The sequence below is a fragment of the Equus quagga genome, chromosome 7 (genome assembly GCF_021613505.1).
Source record: "Equus quagga isolate Etosha38 chromosome 7, UCLA_HA_Equagga_1.0, whole genome shotgun sequence".
Taxonomy (NCBI): Eukaryota; Metazoa; Chordata; class Mammalia; order Perissodactyla; family Equidae; genus Equus; species Equus quagga.
In genome coordinates, this window is record NC_060273.1 from 40,763,178 (window position 1) to 40,780,561 (window position 17,384).

The 17,384-nt window shown below is 50.4% G+C and overlaps 1 protein-coding gene across 7 annotated transcripts in view; it reads left to right on the forward strand.

Annotated features, from left to right (window-relative positions):
- GTF2IRD1 (GTF2I repeat domain containing 1) overlaps positions 1-17,384 on the forward strand; it is a 112,628-nt gene that overhangs the window by 57,873 nt on the left and 37,371 nt on the right. For 6 of the 7 annotated variants that reach the window (XM_046666598.1, XM_046666602.1, XM_046666605.1 and 3 more), the window contains exons 15-17: positions 4,879-4,926; positions 5,752-5,817; positions 6,713-6,896. In XM_046666598.1, the coding sequence (XP_046522554.1) occupies positions 4,879-4,926; positions 5,752-5,817; positions 6,713-6,896 (298 nt within the window). The remainder of the gene's footprint in view (positions 1-4,878; positions 4,927-5,751; positions 5,818-6,712; positions 6,897-17,384) is intronic. The other variant, XM_046666601.1, reaches the window with a different exon arrangement.

A 17,384-nucleotide genomic window follows, 5' to 3' on the forward strand; every position in this document is an offset into this window, starting at 1 on the left:
CCAAATTGCAAACAGGTAGACTGTGCGTCATTCCCAGGCACAGTTCTGGAAGAGACTGTGAGCCATTAGAAGGGACCCAGTGTGGGGTCATTCATTAGGGGTGAGTCAGCTCAGAGGACCTCAGGATCCCAGGCTGACCCTGGGCCAGCTGGGGAAGCAGGGGCTGCCGTCACCTAGGCAAGGTTTCCCGTAGTCATCTTGGAGGACTTACTCCATCCTCGACCACTGATCAGTTCATTGGATGAAGGGATCTCAGGCAGCAGGATTATACAATCTGCAGATGCCTTGGGAAGGAATGGAAAGTCCACCCAAGAGTGATGTTCCCTGTCAGACCAGAACATTGGGCTTTGACAGACCAGAACATTGGACTAAAGGCCACAAGAAGAATTCATGGCCCAAGGATGTGTGTCGTGGGTTGCATTCCCTGGGGAACAGACCCTGAGGTGGAGTTTAATGTGGGGTGTTTGTTAGGGGCTGCCCTTGGGATCAACGTCTGTAATGGGAGGGATGGAAGTGTGAGCGGGCAGAGGGAGCGGGAGAGCCAGGATGCAGCCCCAGTGACAGGCGGGTGCAGCCCTGCACGGAGCTCTGGAGCCAGAATGGCCTCTTAGAATTGTTCAAGTTGAACTGGGATGTCCTGGCCTTCATACCCCAACCTCAATCTGTCACAGGACGTGGGCTGCCCCAGAAGGGCAGTCCTGGAAGGAGTGACCACTGTGGGCTGCCTGCTGACCATAGTCCCCTCTGCTAGAGCACCAAGCTGGGGATCTGGGTGGTCCATGCCAGTGTCCACCACAATGTGAGTGGATAGTTGCACGAAAAAAGCGAGTGAACAACCGTGTGCAGCCGCCGAGGAGTGAGGGCTTGAATGGAGGGATGCCTTCGGCATGTTCTAATTGGACAGAACTTTCGTTGAGCATATTGGGCAGTGGGCACTTAGACGGCACTGGGAAGAATGCAGATTGGCGGTTGCTTTTTAAAGAAATTTGTCAGCTTGAAGAGCCATGAAAATGAGCACCTCCTGGTAGTTCCAGGAATCCAGTCCTGGGAAATTATCTGAAATATGGGCAGCATTTTCTGCACAGAGATGTTTGTGGTGGTGTTAATGATGACAGTGACAAATTGGAAGGAGCCTGTGCAACTGTCGGGGAGACGTTATGGTGGGTTCTCGTGGACTGTTATGCAGCCGCTAAAAATAGGCACCAAGGCAAGAGAGAATGTAGAAGATACGCCTGTGCTCTGTTTACAACTGACTTGAAGACATCATCACTGGTTTAAGAAAAAAGAAAGGACATATTGGAACAGTAGCTACGTTAGGTTAAGTGATTTATTTTTTTTTTCATTTCCTAAATCAGTTATGATATGCTTTTCAAACCCTGCTAATGAAGAAAGGATGTCATTGTCCAGGCGTGGGCTGTGCATGACCGGACTTACAGCAGCCTCTGCTGAGACTTGGTGGGGGGGGGGGGGGGGTAGCTGACCAGAGGCGTGGCATGAGCTGACAGGGTGGCCTGGCCGCTAAGAGGTCACATGGCGCCTGGCTGTGTTCATGTTGGTAGTGGAGAACACCATGGGGGTCTCAGTCCGGAGACCGTGGGGGTTTGGGGGGCGTGGACCAGTATGGTGCCATTTCTGTGGGAAAGGCTTCTCCCTCCTGGTTTGACAGAGTGGGAAGCTGAGGCCCAGCAAGGCCAATCCACCTTCCCAAGGTCACACAGCCTTGGGCGGGAGCCAGTTTGCCGAGTCCCCATCCAGGGCTCCTTTCAAGGTGCCCGCTCAAAGCTGATGAATCACGGAGATTCTGAGGTTTCCAGGACCGCTGTGGATTAGAGGGTTGTGGATGTGTGTATGTGTGTGTCCGTGTGTGTGTGCTTTTTCTGTTTACACATGTGTGTTGTAAAATAATGTGGAACTCTGTGACCCGTAAGGGCAGAGCCCCCGCTGCCTCCTCGGCACCTGCTGGTTCGTCTCCATCCTTCTTGTGCTTTTCTCCGCACATTGGTGACGTGTGTTGTCGCTGTATCATACCAGTTGTTCCTCCGTCCCACCCCTCCCCTCCCCTGATGCCGCGGGTCCTTGGACGTGTGTCTGCAGCAACATGGATGGGATTTGTTGGCGTGCCGTTTGTCCTGTTGGCGTGCGTGTCACTCATCCTTTGTTGAGGTTTTCAGTTGCTGTTGGAAACGGGGGGGCAGAGGACGGGTTGTTGGGGGTAGATGGCCCAGCCCTCCATGCCTGGGTGGAGAATCAGGCGAGTTCCTCATGTTTGGAATTTGAGCCCCTAAAGGACTCGGGTCGTCTCCCTCGGCCATTGAAAGGCCCCCCACCACAGCAGAGGACCCCGCCCAGCTTCCTTCTGTTTTTCGGGCCCAACAACAAGGCTGGCAGAAGCCCCCACCCGAGAGGGACCTGCAGACGCCCGAGTGGGGCCTCCGTCAGCATGGCTGTCTGGTCATCTCCTGCCTGGCTCTGGATTGTTGCCATGCCTGAGGGGCTGCTTTGCACACAGACAGCTCACAGCGGGACATTCTCCCTGCCCAGGTCTCCCTCCTGCCCCCAACAGGCCACCTCGTGAACTTAATCTGTGCTCACTCCAGGTGTGGTACCTGGCAGCTTCCTTCACCGGGATGGATACAGCCGCCTGAGACCTTGTCACAGGCCCCTGCCCAGGGAAACCCTCCCTGGTGCCCCTGCTTGTTCCTCTGTCCCCACCAGACTAGTCTCTTCCTGTCTGCCCCTCTCTCCCGTTGTCAACTTAGACAACAAATTCACCTGTTATTTTACGCCCAAAATGAGTTTATTCAGGAATGCTCCAGAGGATTGCAATTTGGGATGCGCCTCCTGTGGCAAACCGTTGGCAAAGCCAGAAGACAAAGGAGGGGAGCTGCTTCGAAAGAGGAAAAGGGGGAGGTAGGGAAGGGGTGCTCTAAATGCAAGTTCATGGGGGAAAGGAAGCATCCGGGGCAGAAACGGGTTCTCATTGGCTGAGCTCCAGCGTTTCCCATTGGCCGGGCTGTGGCTGGGTGGGAGAGAAATCTGCCTTCCATAGGAAAGTAGTGCTACTTCCTGTAGAAGATGCAGACTTCCAGCCTCCTCCTGGACGGTGTAATTGATGCTCTCTGATAGGGTGTGAGAGTTCCCCCCACCCGCCACGCTTTCTGACTCCAGTTTAGTTGAGGTTTATTAATTTCCACGCCGTCTAGAAATGGCAAAAGTGAGGTTTATTAGTTTGGGATCCCCGGAAGCTGCTCTGGGACAACTGCATCGGTTCATTTGGGAGGAGGCCCCGGGAACACCTGTCCAGGCCTGAGACCATACAGCAGTGTTGTCAGGCCCGCACCGCTGCAGGCAGCCGAGCAGAGCGACCAGAGCCACGTCAATCCGGTGCCTGAGGCAGTGCAGCTGACTGGGCAGGGAGCTGGGCTGGGGATCCGCCCAGTTGCCCCTCGTCACTGGTTGACAGCTGTTTCTGGAGTGGTGACCACAGTGCCTGCAGCTGGTGGGTTCTGCTCCGCAGCCAGAATAAAGCCTGCAGGCAGGCAGGTGGGCCAGCAGCTGCTGCCCACAGCGTGTCCATGTCTCTGAGGAAAGTTTAGACCTAAAGCTCAGGGCCGGCCCTCCACCTTTTCAAGTCAGTGGCTGAGCATAGGTGAAACCCTCCAGAACCTTCCAGCTCCTTCCAGGCTGAGTCCCAAGGCTCAGGCTTGTCCAGCAATCCCAGATGAGCAGGCCTGGACCGTGGACAGCTCTCCCAGATCAGCCCCTTTCCTTCCAGCTCGCGGTCCCACCTGGAACAGCGCCCTGCATCCCTCCTCCCTGGCAAGGGCGCTCTCCGAGCTGGCAGGAGAGCAGCAGGCAGTGGCAGGGAGCCTGCGGACCTGGGCTCCACTGCTCCACCGCTCACCAGCTCAGCTGCATGTCGTGGGCTGGAAGGGGCCATTGGGGGTCAGCCCTGCATGTGGCAGCACCTGCAAGCTTCCTAGATTACAGCTCCTGTCCGCTGGTTCAGGTGTTAACCATCCCTCGGTGCCTTCCCCCAGCCCTGGTGATAAAGGGCTGCTGTCGAACGAGGCCCCGCCTCCTGCCACATTCCCCCTACTCCTGCTGTCCGCACTTAGACTCCATTCTCCAGCTGAAACTTGTCATCTCGAGTTTGTCGCCCCCCACTTCTCCCTCCCTGCTGTGTTCCTCTCGCCCTACTGCGTTTCCTGGACACTTGGATCCGACCCAGGTGTTCCCGTCCTGCAGGAAGCCTCCCCTCCTTGGCAGCCCCAGGCCAGCAAGGGACCCCCATCTCACACCCGCCCAGCCTCAGTGCTAGCCTCCACGTCGCCACTGTATCCTGTGCTCACCATCTGTAGACAAGTGTCTGGGGATAAGGTTGTGTCCATTGCTGTGAGCCAGGCCAGGGCCGGGGCCACCTTGTCAGAGGACCCCTGGGCCACCTGACCTGGGGTGGCTCCACGCCCCCGCTGGCCTCACCTCTGTCCTCTTCTCCAGCTCTGTTTTCCTCATGCTGTCACCACCATCTGGCGTTACGTGTCGTGTCTGACGTCACACCGGGGCGACATGGCTTTGTCTCGTTTCCCTGTGTCCTCAGTGTAGAGCAGAACAGCGCGCAGTGGAAGGAGGATGGGCTGACACGGGCCTGGTCCCGAATGTGATGGACACCTGGCCTCCAAACCTGCCCTCGTCATGCCAAGGCGAGGGCGGGGTGCCCATGCAGAATCGGGGTCTGTGATGCTGTCTGGGGGTCTCTGTGCCGTGCTCCCGGGTCTGGGCTGCCGGCCTGCTGCTCCTCACTTGTCTGGCCTGACTGTGGCGCAGAGTCCAGGGGAGGACAGATGTGGCTTCCTGGCACCCTCTGTTCTCTTTCAGACAAAGGCCCTGGCGAGGATCCGCGGCCCGAGGAGAGGCCCGTGGAGGGTGAGGCGCTGTCCACCTCCCACCTCTCACCCCCCGTCTCTCCCCCTCCCTGCCCCTGTCTCCCTTTTGTGTCTGGTTCTCTCCACCCCATCTCTGCAGCATCCGGGTTGGGTGGGAATCCTGTGGGCTGCCTGAAGGGGAGGAGGTTTGTAGACCCGTCTTCCAGAACTAAGGCACCTGGGCAGGGGCACAACACCTCTCTGGGAAGGGACGTTGTAAAGCCTCGTTTTGTTATACACACCTGGCTTTTCTCCACAAAGCTCTTAAGAGTGGGAATAGGACAGGAAGGGAGGTTAAGATGAGGATGAGCCTCTTTCTTCTTGGGGTATCTGGCCCTGAGATAGAATGAGTGGGTGTCAGAGAAGAGTGTTATTTCCACAAACCCAGCCGCCCTGGGTGGGGAGGCAGGGACACGACATGACCGCGAGGTTAGCAAAGTTCACTGCCACCTGGTGGCAGCACACTCAATTTGCAGGCTTATGTTCACCCACTAGTTAAGTCACTTACTAAGCTGGTCTAGAGTGGCACTCATCTGGAAAGGCCCATGGTCATTTTTAGGCCAGAAAACTTTCCAAAGCTCTGTTCAGGCCTGGAGATGCCCTAGAACCGATTTCACAAGCAGATATTCGAGCCCAGGAATTGTGGCCCTACCTGGGGCTGCCGTTTCTGAGGACATAGGTTACCTGCCACCCACCCGCCCCCGGCCTTCCCCATTCCCAGGCCCCAGCACAGGGTCATTCCTGGTGCCGGCAGATCTGGGACATGAGCTGAGAAGCACGGTGCTGAGGCCGCCGGGCGGCCCCACAGCTGCCTTTTGCCTTGCAGACAGCCACGGCGACGCGATCCGGCCGCTGCGGAAGCAGGTGGAGCTGCTGTTCAACACGCGCTACGGTGAGCGAGGGGCTAGCGGGTCGTGGGTGTCCTGGGCTCCCGGGCCAGCCGCTCCCTCAGCTCCAGGCACCCCACCTGGGGAGACTGAGTCACTGCCAGAAAACCCCACCTGAGACGCCGCACCGGCCTCCTCTGTCAGAAGGCTCGGCCCCACGCACTTCCGCCTCTGCCTCAGCTCGGCCTTTCTCCCCACTGTAACGACCGCTCCTCCGCCCTCAAGGACACCCTCGTCTGGGCTCCTCAGGAGGACTCCTACCTAGCGAGCACCTTCCTGCTAGAGACCAGGAGAGAGGATGGGGAGGCAGGGAGAAGGCTGTTCTGTATGGAGCCCCGGTGGTTCGCCAGGCATTGACTTGGTGCTCACAGGACTTCTCCCACCTCCCAGAATCCCTGTGCCCTAATACCCGTCTTACAGATGAGGACAAACGAGGCTGGGGAAGTGTGTGTCTTGTCCAAGGCCTCACACCTAGTGAGTGGCAAAACCTGGCCTGGGCCTCAGATTTGTCCCATTCCTGAGGTGTGGTGTTGGCCACGCAGGGGTTTGGCTGTCATTGATGGCGACAGCGGGGCCTTGCTGGAGGGCCTTTCTGGGAGGACGAGGACAAATGGACTTGGGTGGGGCAGACACCAGATCTCCCAGCCATCAGGGGTTTTCCTGCACTGCCAGGCATTAGGGCACAGACTGCGGGAGAGCTTGGGGTTCACATTCCCCCAGTTCAAGGATCGCATCCCCTCTGAGTTCCAGTCTCTCACCTGCAGACCTAGGGTCTCAGTACGCACTTCTCAGGAGGGTTGGGAACCAACTCAACGGGGCTCTGACACCCCAGGGCCCCCAGGCAGACGTGGGGTGGGAGTTGAGGCTCGGGCTGGCCCTACAGCAGCTGTGTTTCTGCAGCCAAGGCCATCGGCATCTCGGAGCCCGTCAAGGTGCCCTACTCCAAGTTCCTGATGTACCCGGAGGAGCTGTTCGTGGTGGGGCTGCCGGAAGGCATCTCCCTGCGCAGGCCCAACTGTTTCGGCATCGCCAAGCTGCGCAAGATCCTGGAGGCCAGCAACAGCATCCAGTTTGTCATCAAGAGGTAAGGCCGGGTTCCGGGGCCCCCGGGCCTGAGCAGCAGCAGGTTCCGTCTTCCTCTTCAGCCGGGGGCAGATTTTGTTGTTCTTAAACAGCGGGGGCGGGGGGGGGGGGTTTGGCTGCAGTGGGCAGGCGTGAGGTGGCCCGGGCCCAGCCCAGGCCGGCCAGACACAAGCACTGGACTGACACCCTCAGTGTCCGGTGTGCTACCCCGCTGGATGGGAATTCACCCGCCGCTTGCTCTCCTGGGCCCGTTTGAAGATTCTCAGGCAGGTGTATGGTGTCTGGGCCAGGGGGCATCGGGCACTGTTGCCCCAGGAATGGAAAGGCAGGCGGTGGCATTCCGGGTTCTTTCTGTTTCCTTGGACATCTCTCTCATTTTTGTCCGCGAGGGCCCAGTGGGGCTCCAGCATATCCAGCCTGTGTGCCCAGCTTGGACACGAAGTCCCTCTGGAGGAGAGAGACGCCGCTGTTGATTAAAAAAAGAAGGAGGGCCAGCCCAGTGGCACAGCGGTTAAGTTCTTGCACTCCACTTCAGCAGCCTGGGGTTCGCGGGTTCAGATCTCGGGCACTCACCTAGCACTGCTCATCAAGCCATGCTGTGGCAGCATCCTCTGTACAAAATAGAGGAAGATTGACTCAGATGTTAGCTTGAGGACAATCTTCCTCACCAAAAAAAAAAAAAGGATGTTGAGGGGTGGACCTGGGAGAACCTGTCTGTGTTTGTTGCTTCTGTGCGTTACTGTAGTGTCTTGTAGATTTCGGCTTGGTTTGGTTGAAAGTGGCAAGAAGGAGAAGAGGCTTAAGGGTTTGTTCCCCCTGAGGGGGAAGTAGATGGCCCGCAAGTTAGGGGACTTGTGGTGTCCTTCTCACCCAGAGGGGTAGGCTGGTGACGGTGCGGGGCAGGGAGCCCTCCCGCGGGGCCTGGTTTGCACCAGGAGAAGCAGGGAGCGTGGTGCTGCTGGAGATGCAGATAGCAGATATATGGTTCCTTCCTTCAACAAATACATCTTGAGTGCCCACTGTGTACCAGGCAAGTGCCACTGAGTGGGCTGATCTCACCGAATAAAGTCACAGTATACTGTCAGGTAGAGATAAATGGCGTAACACAGGGTGAGGGAGCGGGAGGAAGCTGTCTGTGGAGATGACGTTGTAGCAGAGACCTAACAAAGCGAGCCTTGCAAATAGCTGGTGGAAGGGTATCCAGGCAGAGGGAACTGCAGGTGCAAAGGCCCTGAGGCAGGGACATGTTTGCATGTTTGAAGACGGGCAAGGTGCTGGTGTGGCTGGTGTAGAGCGAGCGAGGGAAGAGTGGTGAGTGGTGAGACCTGGGGTTAGCAGGGCCGGATCGTATAGGGTCTTGGGCCGGTTTAAAGAGTTTAGGTTTTATTTCCAACTTACTGAAAACTCACTGGAAGGTTTGAGGAGGGTGTGACATAACCTGGTCTTTTTTTGTTTTTAATTTCTCCAGCTGTGAGGCAGAGGGGGATTTGGGGATGTGGGCAGGGGCAGAAGCCAGGGACCAGCGAGGAGGCTTTACTCTGCCCTGGGGACAGGGTGGCAGCGTGGACTCAGTAAAGGTCGGGGTGGTGAAGGTTGTCAGATTCAGGCACTGTTTTGAAGATGGGGGCGGAATTTGCTGATATATTGGGTGTGGGCTGTGAGAGTTGGGGGCTGAGAACTGGGCTGACAGTGATGCCGTTTTCCGGGACGGAGACGATGCGGGTGGAGGTCACAGTCGAGAGCTGGGCCTCAAGCGTGTTATGTTTGGGGTGCGTGAGGCCTTCCGGGCCCGGCCAGCGGGTGGATGACGGGACTCGGGACCCAATGCTCAGGGGAGAGGAGGGTGAGGATGGGACGTTGGGAGCTGTCCCTGTTCAGAGGGACGTAACGCAGGGGGCTGCTCCCCCCATCCACTCCTCCAGCCCTGACCAGGAAGCACTCAGGCAGCTCAGAGGTGGAGCCAGATCAGCAGCGCCTCCTCGAGAACTGACCTTTCCCACTGTTGACCCACAGAGACAGCCTCTCCCTGTCCGCAGGAGCATTTTGTAATGTCACTTTATATTTAGAAAGGGAGGCCCACTGGCCCGGTGGCCCCATGGCAGACTTGGGAGGCAGTGTCCTGGGTCTGCGCCCAGCTGCTCCTGTGACCCCCTGTGACCTTGGGCACGTTGCTCTGGGTGTTGGGTGGGGAGCGCTGTGCTGCCACATGGGGTGGCAGTGGAGGTCAAGGGCCTGGCGTGCTGTAGTCAAGGTGGGTCTTTTTTTATTGTCACATTTATTGAAGTTTACTTTACATTTCGTAGAATTGGCCCTTTTAAAAAATGTACAGTTCTTTGAGATTTGACACTCCTACAGTCGTAACCACCACCACCATCAGGAAATGAAACAGTCGCATCACCCCAGAAACTTCCCCGTGCCCCTCTGTTTGCAGCCCCGCCCCGGACATCCGCTGCAGGATTTTGTGTCATCGTTTTGCCTTTTCAGGGATGTCTTCTAAGTGGAATCGTGCGGCGGGCAGCCTTTTGTGTCTGGCTTCTTTTCTTAGTAAAATGCTTTTGACATTCACCTGTGGTGCCCTTCAGGAGTTCACGTCTTTAAAACATGTATCAATTTTAAAAGGTGAATCTCACTACTTCCAGCTTCCTAAAAGGCACATGAAGAAGGACAGAGTGGTTCACTTTGTCAAGCTCAACAGCTGGGGGGGAGAGGTGACCAAAGACTTTGTTGGGGTGATTTTAAGAGATAATGGAGAGAGGTGGAGCACTTGAATATATTTATTTTGTTATTCCTCATTTTAAAAATTATCAAAAAATACTGTTGAGAATATTAAGTGTAAAACAACCCATGTCTCTTAATCTTACTTTAACAAAGGGTGCATTTTTGGAGTGATGTAAATGTTCTGGAATCAGATAGACGCACAGCTGCATAAACAGCTTTGGGAATAGACTGCAAACCACTGGTTGGGGCACTTGAAAAGAGGGAGCTGACAGCGTGGGAGTCAATCTCAGTAAAGCGTGTATGTGCGTCTTACATACGTGTGCTTTACGTCTGTACGTGTATATTACTTTGCTCAGGCTGCCGTAACAAAGTATGACAGACCCAGTGGCTTAGACAGCAGAAATTTATTTCTCGCAGTTCTGGAGGTTAGAAGTTCAAGGTCAAGGTGGTGGCAGGTTCAGCTTCTCTTGAGGCCTGTCCCCTTGGCTGGCAGACGGCCGCCTTCTCGCCATGTCCTCAGATCGTCTTTTCTCTGTGCTCACACGTCCTGGTGCCACTCTCTGTATGGCCTAATCTCTTCTCATAAGAACATCAGTCAGACCAGATTAGGGCCCACCCTCACATCCTCGTTTTAACTTCATCCCCTCTTTAAAGACACTGTCTTGGAGTACAGCCACATTCTGAGGTACTGGGGTTAGAGCTTCAATATATAAAATTGGTGGGAGGACACAATTCAGCCCATAAAAATATATACACATGTGTATATTTATGACGTCATCATCTGTGGCAGACATTGGTAATTGATTGACACTTTCTGCCTGAGCCTGACCTCCACATCCACAATTCTCCAGACAATCACTATTGGTCAATTAGAGTTCACATGAAATCAGATTAAACTTTCTAAACCTTTGGTCCAAAAACATTCTTAACCCAGACCCTTGAACTCGTATGCGAACTTTTCATATTCTCCCATGCATCCTTCTAGGGGTAGGGTCCCTTGCTTTCCACAAATTCTCCAAAGTTAAAAAAAACCTTTCAGAAATGTAAAAGCTTGGGGACATCCCTGCTCGCTCCGGCCTAGGTCAGGATCCCAGCTCACCTGCCCTTAGTGGCCCCAGTGGCTCTGCCGCAGCCTCGGTGGCGCCGTGACCTGCACAGGCCACAGGAGCCACCGCATGAGCTGTAGGGATGATGCTGGGGGACACCAGAAGCTGGAAAATGGTTTGGAGAAGTACTTTTTGTTGACTCCTAAAAAGTCTACTTGGGGGATTTATGAAATTTTATAAAGATGTGATTTGGGAAGAGGTGACGTCAGCATCATGGCACAGTGAGCCATTCCCTTAGTCTCTCTCCCCTGAAATACAACCAAAGGGACATTCGCTAACCAACGGAGGACAACCCACACAGCACAGTAGGACGTCTGAGAGCTCCACACAGCCGCACGTCTGAAGGTGGGGCTCCTGGATCCTGGGAAACAGTGCAAGGAGGTGAGCAGGTCTCCTCCCCCTCCCCAGCGGGGGCGATCTGCGTCACTGGTCCACACACAACAGCCCGGCAGGCACGTGACTGTGAGAGGAGGCAGGGGAAGATGCAGCCTCCAAGCGAACACTTTCACACTTGGAGTTGCATCCCAGCTTGTGGGAACACTCTGCACTCAGGTGGCTGAGCCACCGCGTAGGTGCCCTCACCAAGGCGTGCAGCCCAGGTGGGCTGACAATGAGTGCAGAGCAGGCTCATGCACGCAAAAGAAGGCAGCCCTGCTCTCCCCTCCCACCTGGCACACCAGCTCTGCCAGCCAGCCAGGGCAGCAGATCCGCACGAGAGCACCTGCACCTGCCCGTGTGACCCGCCAAGCAGCGCAGCCAGCAGGCAGGTGAGCCCTCTCATTGTGACTTCCAGCAAAAATGGTGGGTTCAGAAAACACAGCCCCTGCCCCTCCCCAGTAGTGGCAGGTGGAGTCTGTGACCAGGTACTACCACTGTATGCTGGCAAAGGTCCGCTTCATCAAACACCATGAAGAAATGCATTAACACTGCAGAACAGAAGGAAAACGAGAAGACAGAAACCAATCCTAAAGTCACAGAAATTTACAGACTAAATGACAGAGAACTCGAAATAGTTATCATAAAGAAACTTCAGTTACAAGGAAACTCAGAAAAGCAGTTGAACGAACTCAGGAATAAAATTAAAGAGGAGGGCCAGCCCCGGTGGCCTAGTGGTTAAGTTTGGCATGGTCCACGTCAGCGGCCTGGGCTGGACCAACACCACTCAGCTGTCAGTGGCCATGCTGTGGCAACAGCTCACGTACAAGAAGAGGAGGATTGGCAACGGAGGTTAGCGCAGGCAAGTTTTCCTCAGGGAAAAATGAGCAGAAGAAATTCATCACAAAGGAGATTGAAACTTTACAAAAAATCCGAACTGAAATGCTGGAGATGAAGAACACAATGAATGAGATAACAATGTAGAAACCTTGAAAAACAGAGCTGACATTCTGGAGGAGTGAACTAGTAATTTAGCGGACAGAAATATAGAAATGCTTCAGGTGGAGGAGGAGAGAGAATTAAGACTTTAAAAAAATGAAGAAATGCTCTGAGAAATATGACACAATTAGGAAATGCAACATAATGATTATAGGCATTCCAGAGGGAGAAGAGAAGCAGAAAGGAGCAGAGAGCCTGTTCAAAGAAATAATACCTGAAAACTTCCCAAACCTGGGGAAGGAACTGGAATTACGTATAAATGAAGCTAGTAGAACTCCTAATTACATCAACGTCAAAAGCCTTTCTCCAAGGCATATATTAGTAAAATTGGCAAAAGTATGACAAAGAATAAATACTAAGGGCAGCAAGGCAGAAGAAAATAACCTACAAAGGAACCCCTATCAGCCTTTCAGCAGATTTCTCAGCAGAAACCTTACAGGTGAGGAGAGAGTGGAATGATATGGTCAAAATACTGAAAAACAAAGTGTCAGCCAAGAATACTCCAGCCAGTGAAACTATCCTTCAGATACGATGGAGAAATAAAAACTTTCCCAGATAAACAAAAGTTGAGGAAGTTCATCCCCACAAGAGCCCCCTACAAGAAATGATCAAGAAGGCCCTCACTCCTGAAACAAAAGGAAAAGGTTTACAGAGCCTTGAGCAAGGAGGACTGCAGCTGTCTATCAGAACACGTTAGCAAACACTTAACTGTAACATTAAAGATAAAGGGAAAGAAAGCATCAAAAATAACTATAAGCACTTCATTTTAATAACAAACTCACAACGAAAAGCGGAATAAGTTGTGACAATAACAAAAGGGGAAGAGGAGAGGGGTGGAACCTGCTTAGGCTAATGGAGACAAGAGGCTATCAGGAAATGAACTATCTCATCTATGAGATCTTTTATACAAACCTCATGGTAACCACTAAATAAAAATCAGAACAGAGACACACTGATAAATGAAGAGAAAACTGAGAAAACCATCATAGAAAATCACCAGACTGAAATGGCAGTCAGAAATACACGGGAAGAGGGCCTGGCCCCATGGCCGAGTGGTTAAGTTTGTGCACTCTGCTTTGGCGGCCCAGGGCTTCACCCGTTTGGGTCCTGGGTGTGGACATGGCACCCCTCACAGGCCTTGCTGAGGCAGTGTCCCACACAGCACAACCAGAGGACCTACAACTGGAATATACAACTATGTGCTGGGGGGCTTTGGGGAGAAGAATTTTAAAAAGTGTTAAAAAAAAAAAAAAAGAAATACACAGGAAGAGAAACAAGGGAAATATAGAACAACCAGAAAATATAGAACAACCAGAAAGCAAGAGATAAAATGGCAGCATTAAGCCCTCCTATATCAATAATCACTCTAAATGTAAATGGATTGAATTCTCCAATCAAAAGACACAGAGTGGCTGGATGGATTAAAAGACAAGACCCAACAATATGCTGCCTCCAGGAAACACATCTCAGCTCTCAAGGCAAACATAAGCTCCAAGTAAAGGGATGGAAGATGATACTCCAAGCAAATGGCAAACAAAATAAAGCAGGTGTTGCCATACTTATATCAGACAACATAGCCTTCAAGATAAAAAAGGCAATGAGAGACAAAGAGGGGCAGTGTATAATGATAAAAGAGACATTCCACCAAGAAGCTATAACACTTATTAATACAAATGCACCTAACAGAGGAGCAAAGTACATAAAGCAACTATTAACAGACCTAGAGGGAGAAATATGGATAGATCATCCAACCAGAAAGTCAACAAGGAAATAGTAGAAGTAAACGAAAAACTAGACCAGATGGACTTAATAGATAAGAGTAGAACATTCCATCCCAAAACAGCAGAATACATATTTTTCTCAAGTGCACCTGGAACATTCTCAAAGATAGACCATATGTTGGGAAACAAGGCAAGCTTGATAAATTTAACAAGATTGAAATCATATCAAGTATCTTTTCTGACCATAATGCTATGAAACTAGAAGTCAACTACAAGAAAAAATGCTGGGAAAGTCCCAAATATGTGGAGACTAAACAACATGCTACTGAACAACCATTGGATCAATGAAGAAATCAGAAAATATCTGGAGAAAAGTGAAAATGAAAACACATCATACCAGCTCTTAGGGGATGCAGCAAAAAGTGGTTCTAAGAGGGAAATTCATAGCAGTACAAGCCCACCTCAACAAAGAAGAAAAATCTCAAATAGGTAATCTTAAACTATACCTAACAGAACTAGAAAAAAAAGAACAAACAAAGTCAGCAGAAGGAGGAAAATAATAAAAATTAGAGCAGGAATAAATGAAATAGAAACCAAAACAAAAACAGTAGGAAAAGCTCAATGAAACTAAGAGGTGGTTCTTTGAGAAGATAAACAAAATTGACAAACCCTTAGCCAGACTCACCAAGAAAAAAAGAGAAAGGTTTCAAAGAAATAAGATTAGAAATGAAAGAGGAGAAATTACAATGGATACCACAGAAATACAAAGGACTATAAGAGAACACTATGAAAAACTATACGCCAATAAATTGCATAACCTAGAAGAAATGGATAAATTCTTAGAAGAAATGGATAAATTCTTAGACTCATACAACCTCCCAAAACTGAATCAAGAAGAAAGAGAGAATCTGGATAGACCAACCACAGGTAAAGAGATAGAAACAGTAATCAATATCTCCCAAAAAGCAAAAGTCCAGGACCAGATGGCATCTCTGGAGAATTCTACCAAACATTTAAAGAAGATTTAATACCTATCCTTCTCAAACTAATGCAACAAATTGAGGAAGACAGAATGCTTCCTAACTCATTCTGTGAGGCCAACATCACCCTGATCCCAAAACCAGACAAGGACAACACAAAGAACGAAAATTTCAAGCCAATCTTGCCAATGAACATAGATGCAAAAATCCTCAACAAAATATTGGCAAACTGCATACAGCAATACATTAAAATGATCGTACACCATGATCAAATGGGGTTTATTCCAGGGACGCAGGGATGATTCAACATCTGCAAATCAATCAGTGTGATACACCACATTAACAAAATGAAGAATAAAAATCACATGATCTTCTCAATAGATGCAGAGAAAGCATTTGACAAGATCCAACATCCATTTATGATAAAAACTCTTAACAAGGGGCCAGCCCCATGATTGAGTGGTCAGGTTCACACGCTCCACTTCGGCAGCCTAGGGTTTCACCAGTTTGGATCCTGGGTGCGGACATGACGGCACTCATCAGGCCATGCTGGGGCAGTGTCCCACATAGCACAACCAGAAGGACCTACAACTAGAATATGTACTGGGGGGCTTTGGGGAGAAGAAGAAGAAGAAGAAAAGGGAAAGATTGACAACAAATGTTAGTTCGGGTGCCAATCAAAAAAAAACCCCTCAATAAAATGGGTATAGAAGGAAAGTTCCTCAACATAATAAAGGCCGTATATGACAAACCCACAGCCAACATCATACACAGCAGTGAAAAACTGAAAGCCATCCCTCGGAGAACAGGAACAAGACAAGGGTGCTCACTCTCACCACTCTTATTCAACATGGTACTAGAGGTTTTAGCCAGAGCAATTAGGCAAGAAAAAGAAATAAAAGGTATTCAAATTGGGAAGGAAGAAGTGAAACTCTCACTGTTTGCAGACGACATGATTCTATATATTGAAAACCCTAAAGAATCCATCGGAAAACTGTTAGCAATAATCAACATGTACAGCAAAGTTGCACGGTACAGAATCACTTATAAAAATCAGTTGCATTTCTATACTCTAATAACAAACTAGCAGAAAGAGAATTCAAGCATACAATCCCATTTACAGTTGCAACAAGAAGAATAAAACATCTAGGAGCAAATTTAACCCAGGAGGTGAAAGACCCATACATTGAGAACTGTAAAACATTATTGAAAGAAATCTAAGATCATATAGCAAAATGGAAAGATATTCCATGCGCATGGATTGGAAGAATAAACATAGTTAAAATGTGCATATTACCTAAAGCAATCTGCAGACTCCATGCAATCCCAATCAGAATGCCAATGACATTCTTCAGGGAAATAGGACAAAGAATCCTAAAATTTATATGGAACAACGAAAGACCCCAAATAGTGAAAGCAACCCTGAGGAAAAAACACAGCTGGAGGCATCACAATTCTTGACTTCAAAATATACTACAAAGCTATAGTAATCAAAACAGCATGGTACTGGTACAAATACCGACCCACAGATCAATGGAACAGAATTGAGAGCCCAGAAATAAAACCACATATCTGCGGACAGCTAATCTTCAACAAAGGAGCTAAGAACATATAGCGGAGAAAGGAAAGTCTCTCCAATAAAATGGTGTTGGGAAAACTGGACAGCCACATGCAAAAGAATGAAAGTAGACCATTATCTTACACCATGCACAAAAATTAACTCAGAATGGATTAAAGACTTGAATATAAGACCTGAGACCGGGGCCGGCCCCGTGGCCAAGTGGTTAAGTTCGCGGGCTCCACTCCAGCAGTCCAGGGTTTTACCATTTCAGATCCTGGGTGCAGACATGGCACTGCTCATCAAGCCATGCTGAGTTGGCATCCCACATGCCACAACTAGAAGGACCCACAACGAAGAATGTACAACTATGTACTGGGGGGCTTTGGGGAGAAAAAGGAAAAATAAAATCTTTTAAAAAAAAGACCTGAAACCATAAAACTCCTGGAAGAAAATATGAGCAGTACACTCTTTGACACTGGTCTTAGCAGCATCTTTTCGAATACCATGTTGGCAAGGGAAACAAAGGAAAAAATAAACAAATGGGACTTCATCAGACTAAAGAGCTTCTGGAAGGCAAAGGGAACCGGGAACAAAATGAAAAGATAACCCAGCAACTAGGAGAAAATATTTGCAAATCGTATATCCAACAAGGGGTTAATCTCCAAAATATATAAAGAACTCACGCAACTCAACAACAACAACAAAACAACCCAATCAAAAAATGGGCAGAGGATATAAACAGACATTTTTCCCAAAAAGGTGTACAGATAGCCAACAGGCACATGAAAAGATGTTCAACATCACTAATCATAGGGGAAATGCCAATCAAAACCTTACGCCCGTTAGAATGGCTATAATCACCAAGACAAAAAATAACAACTGTTGGAGAAGATGTGGAGAGAAGGGAACCCTCATACACTGCTGGTGAGAATGCAAAGTCGTGCAGCCACTGTGGAAAACAGTATGGAGATTTCTCAAAAAACTAAAAATAGAACTGCCATACAAGCCAGCTGTCACACTGCTGGGTAT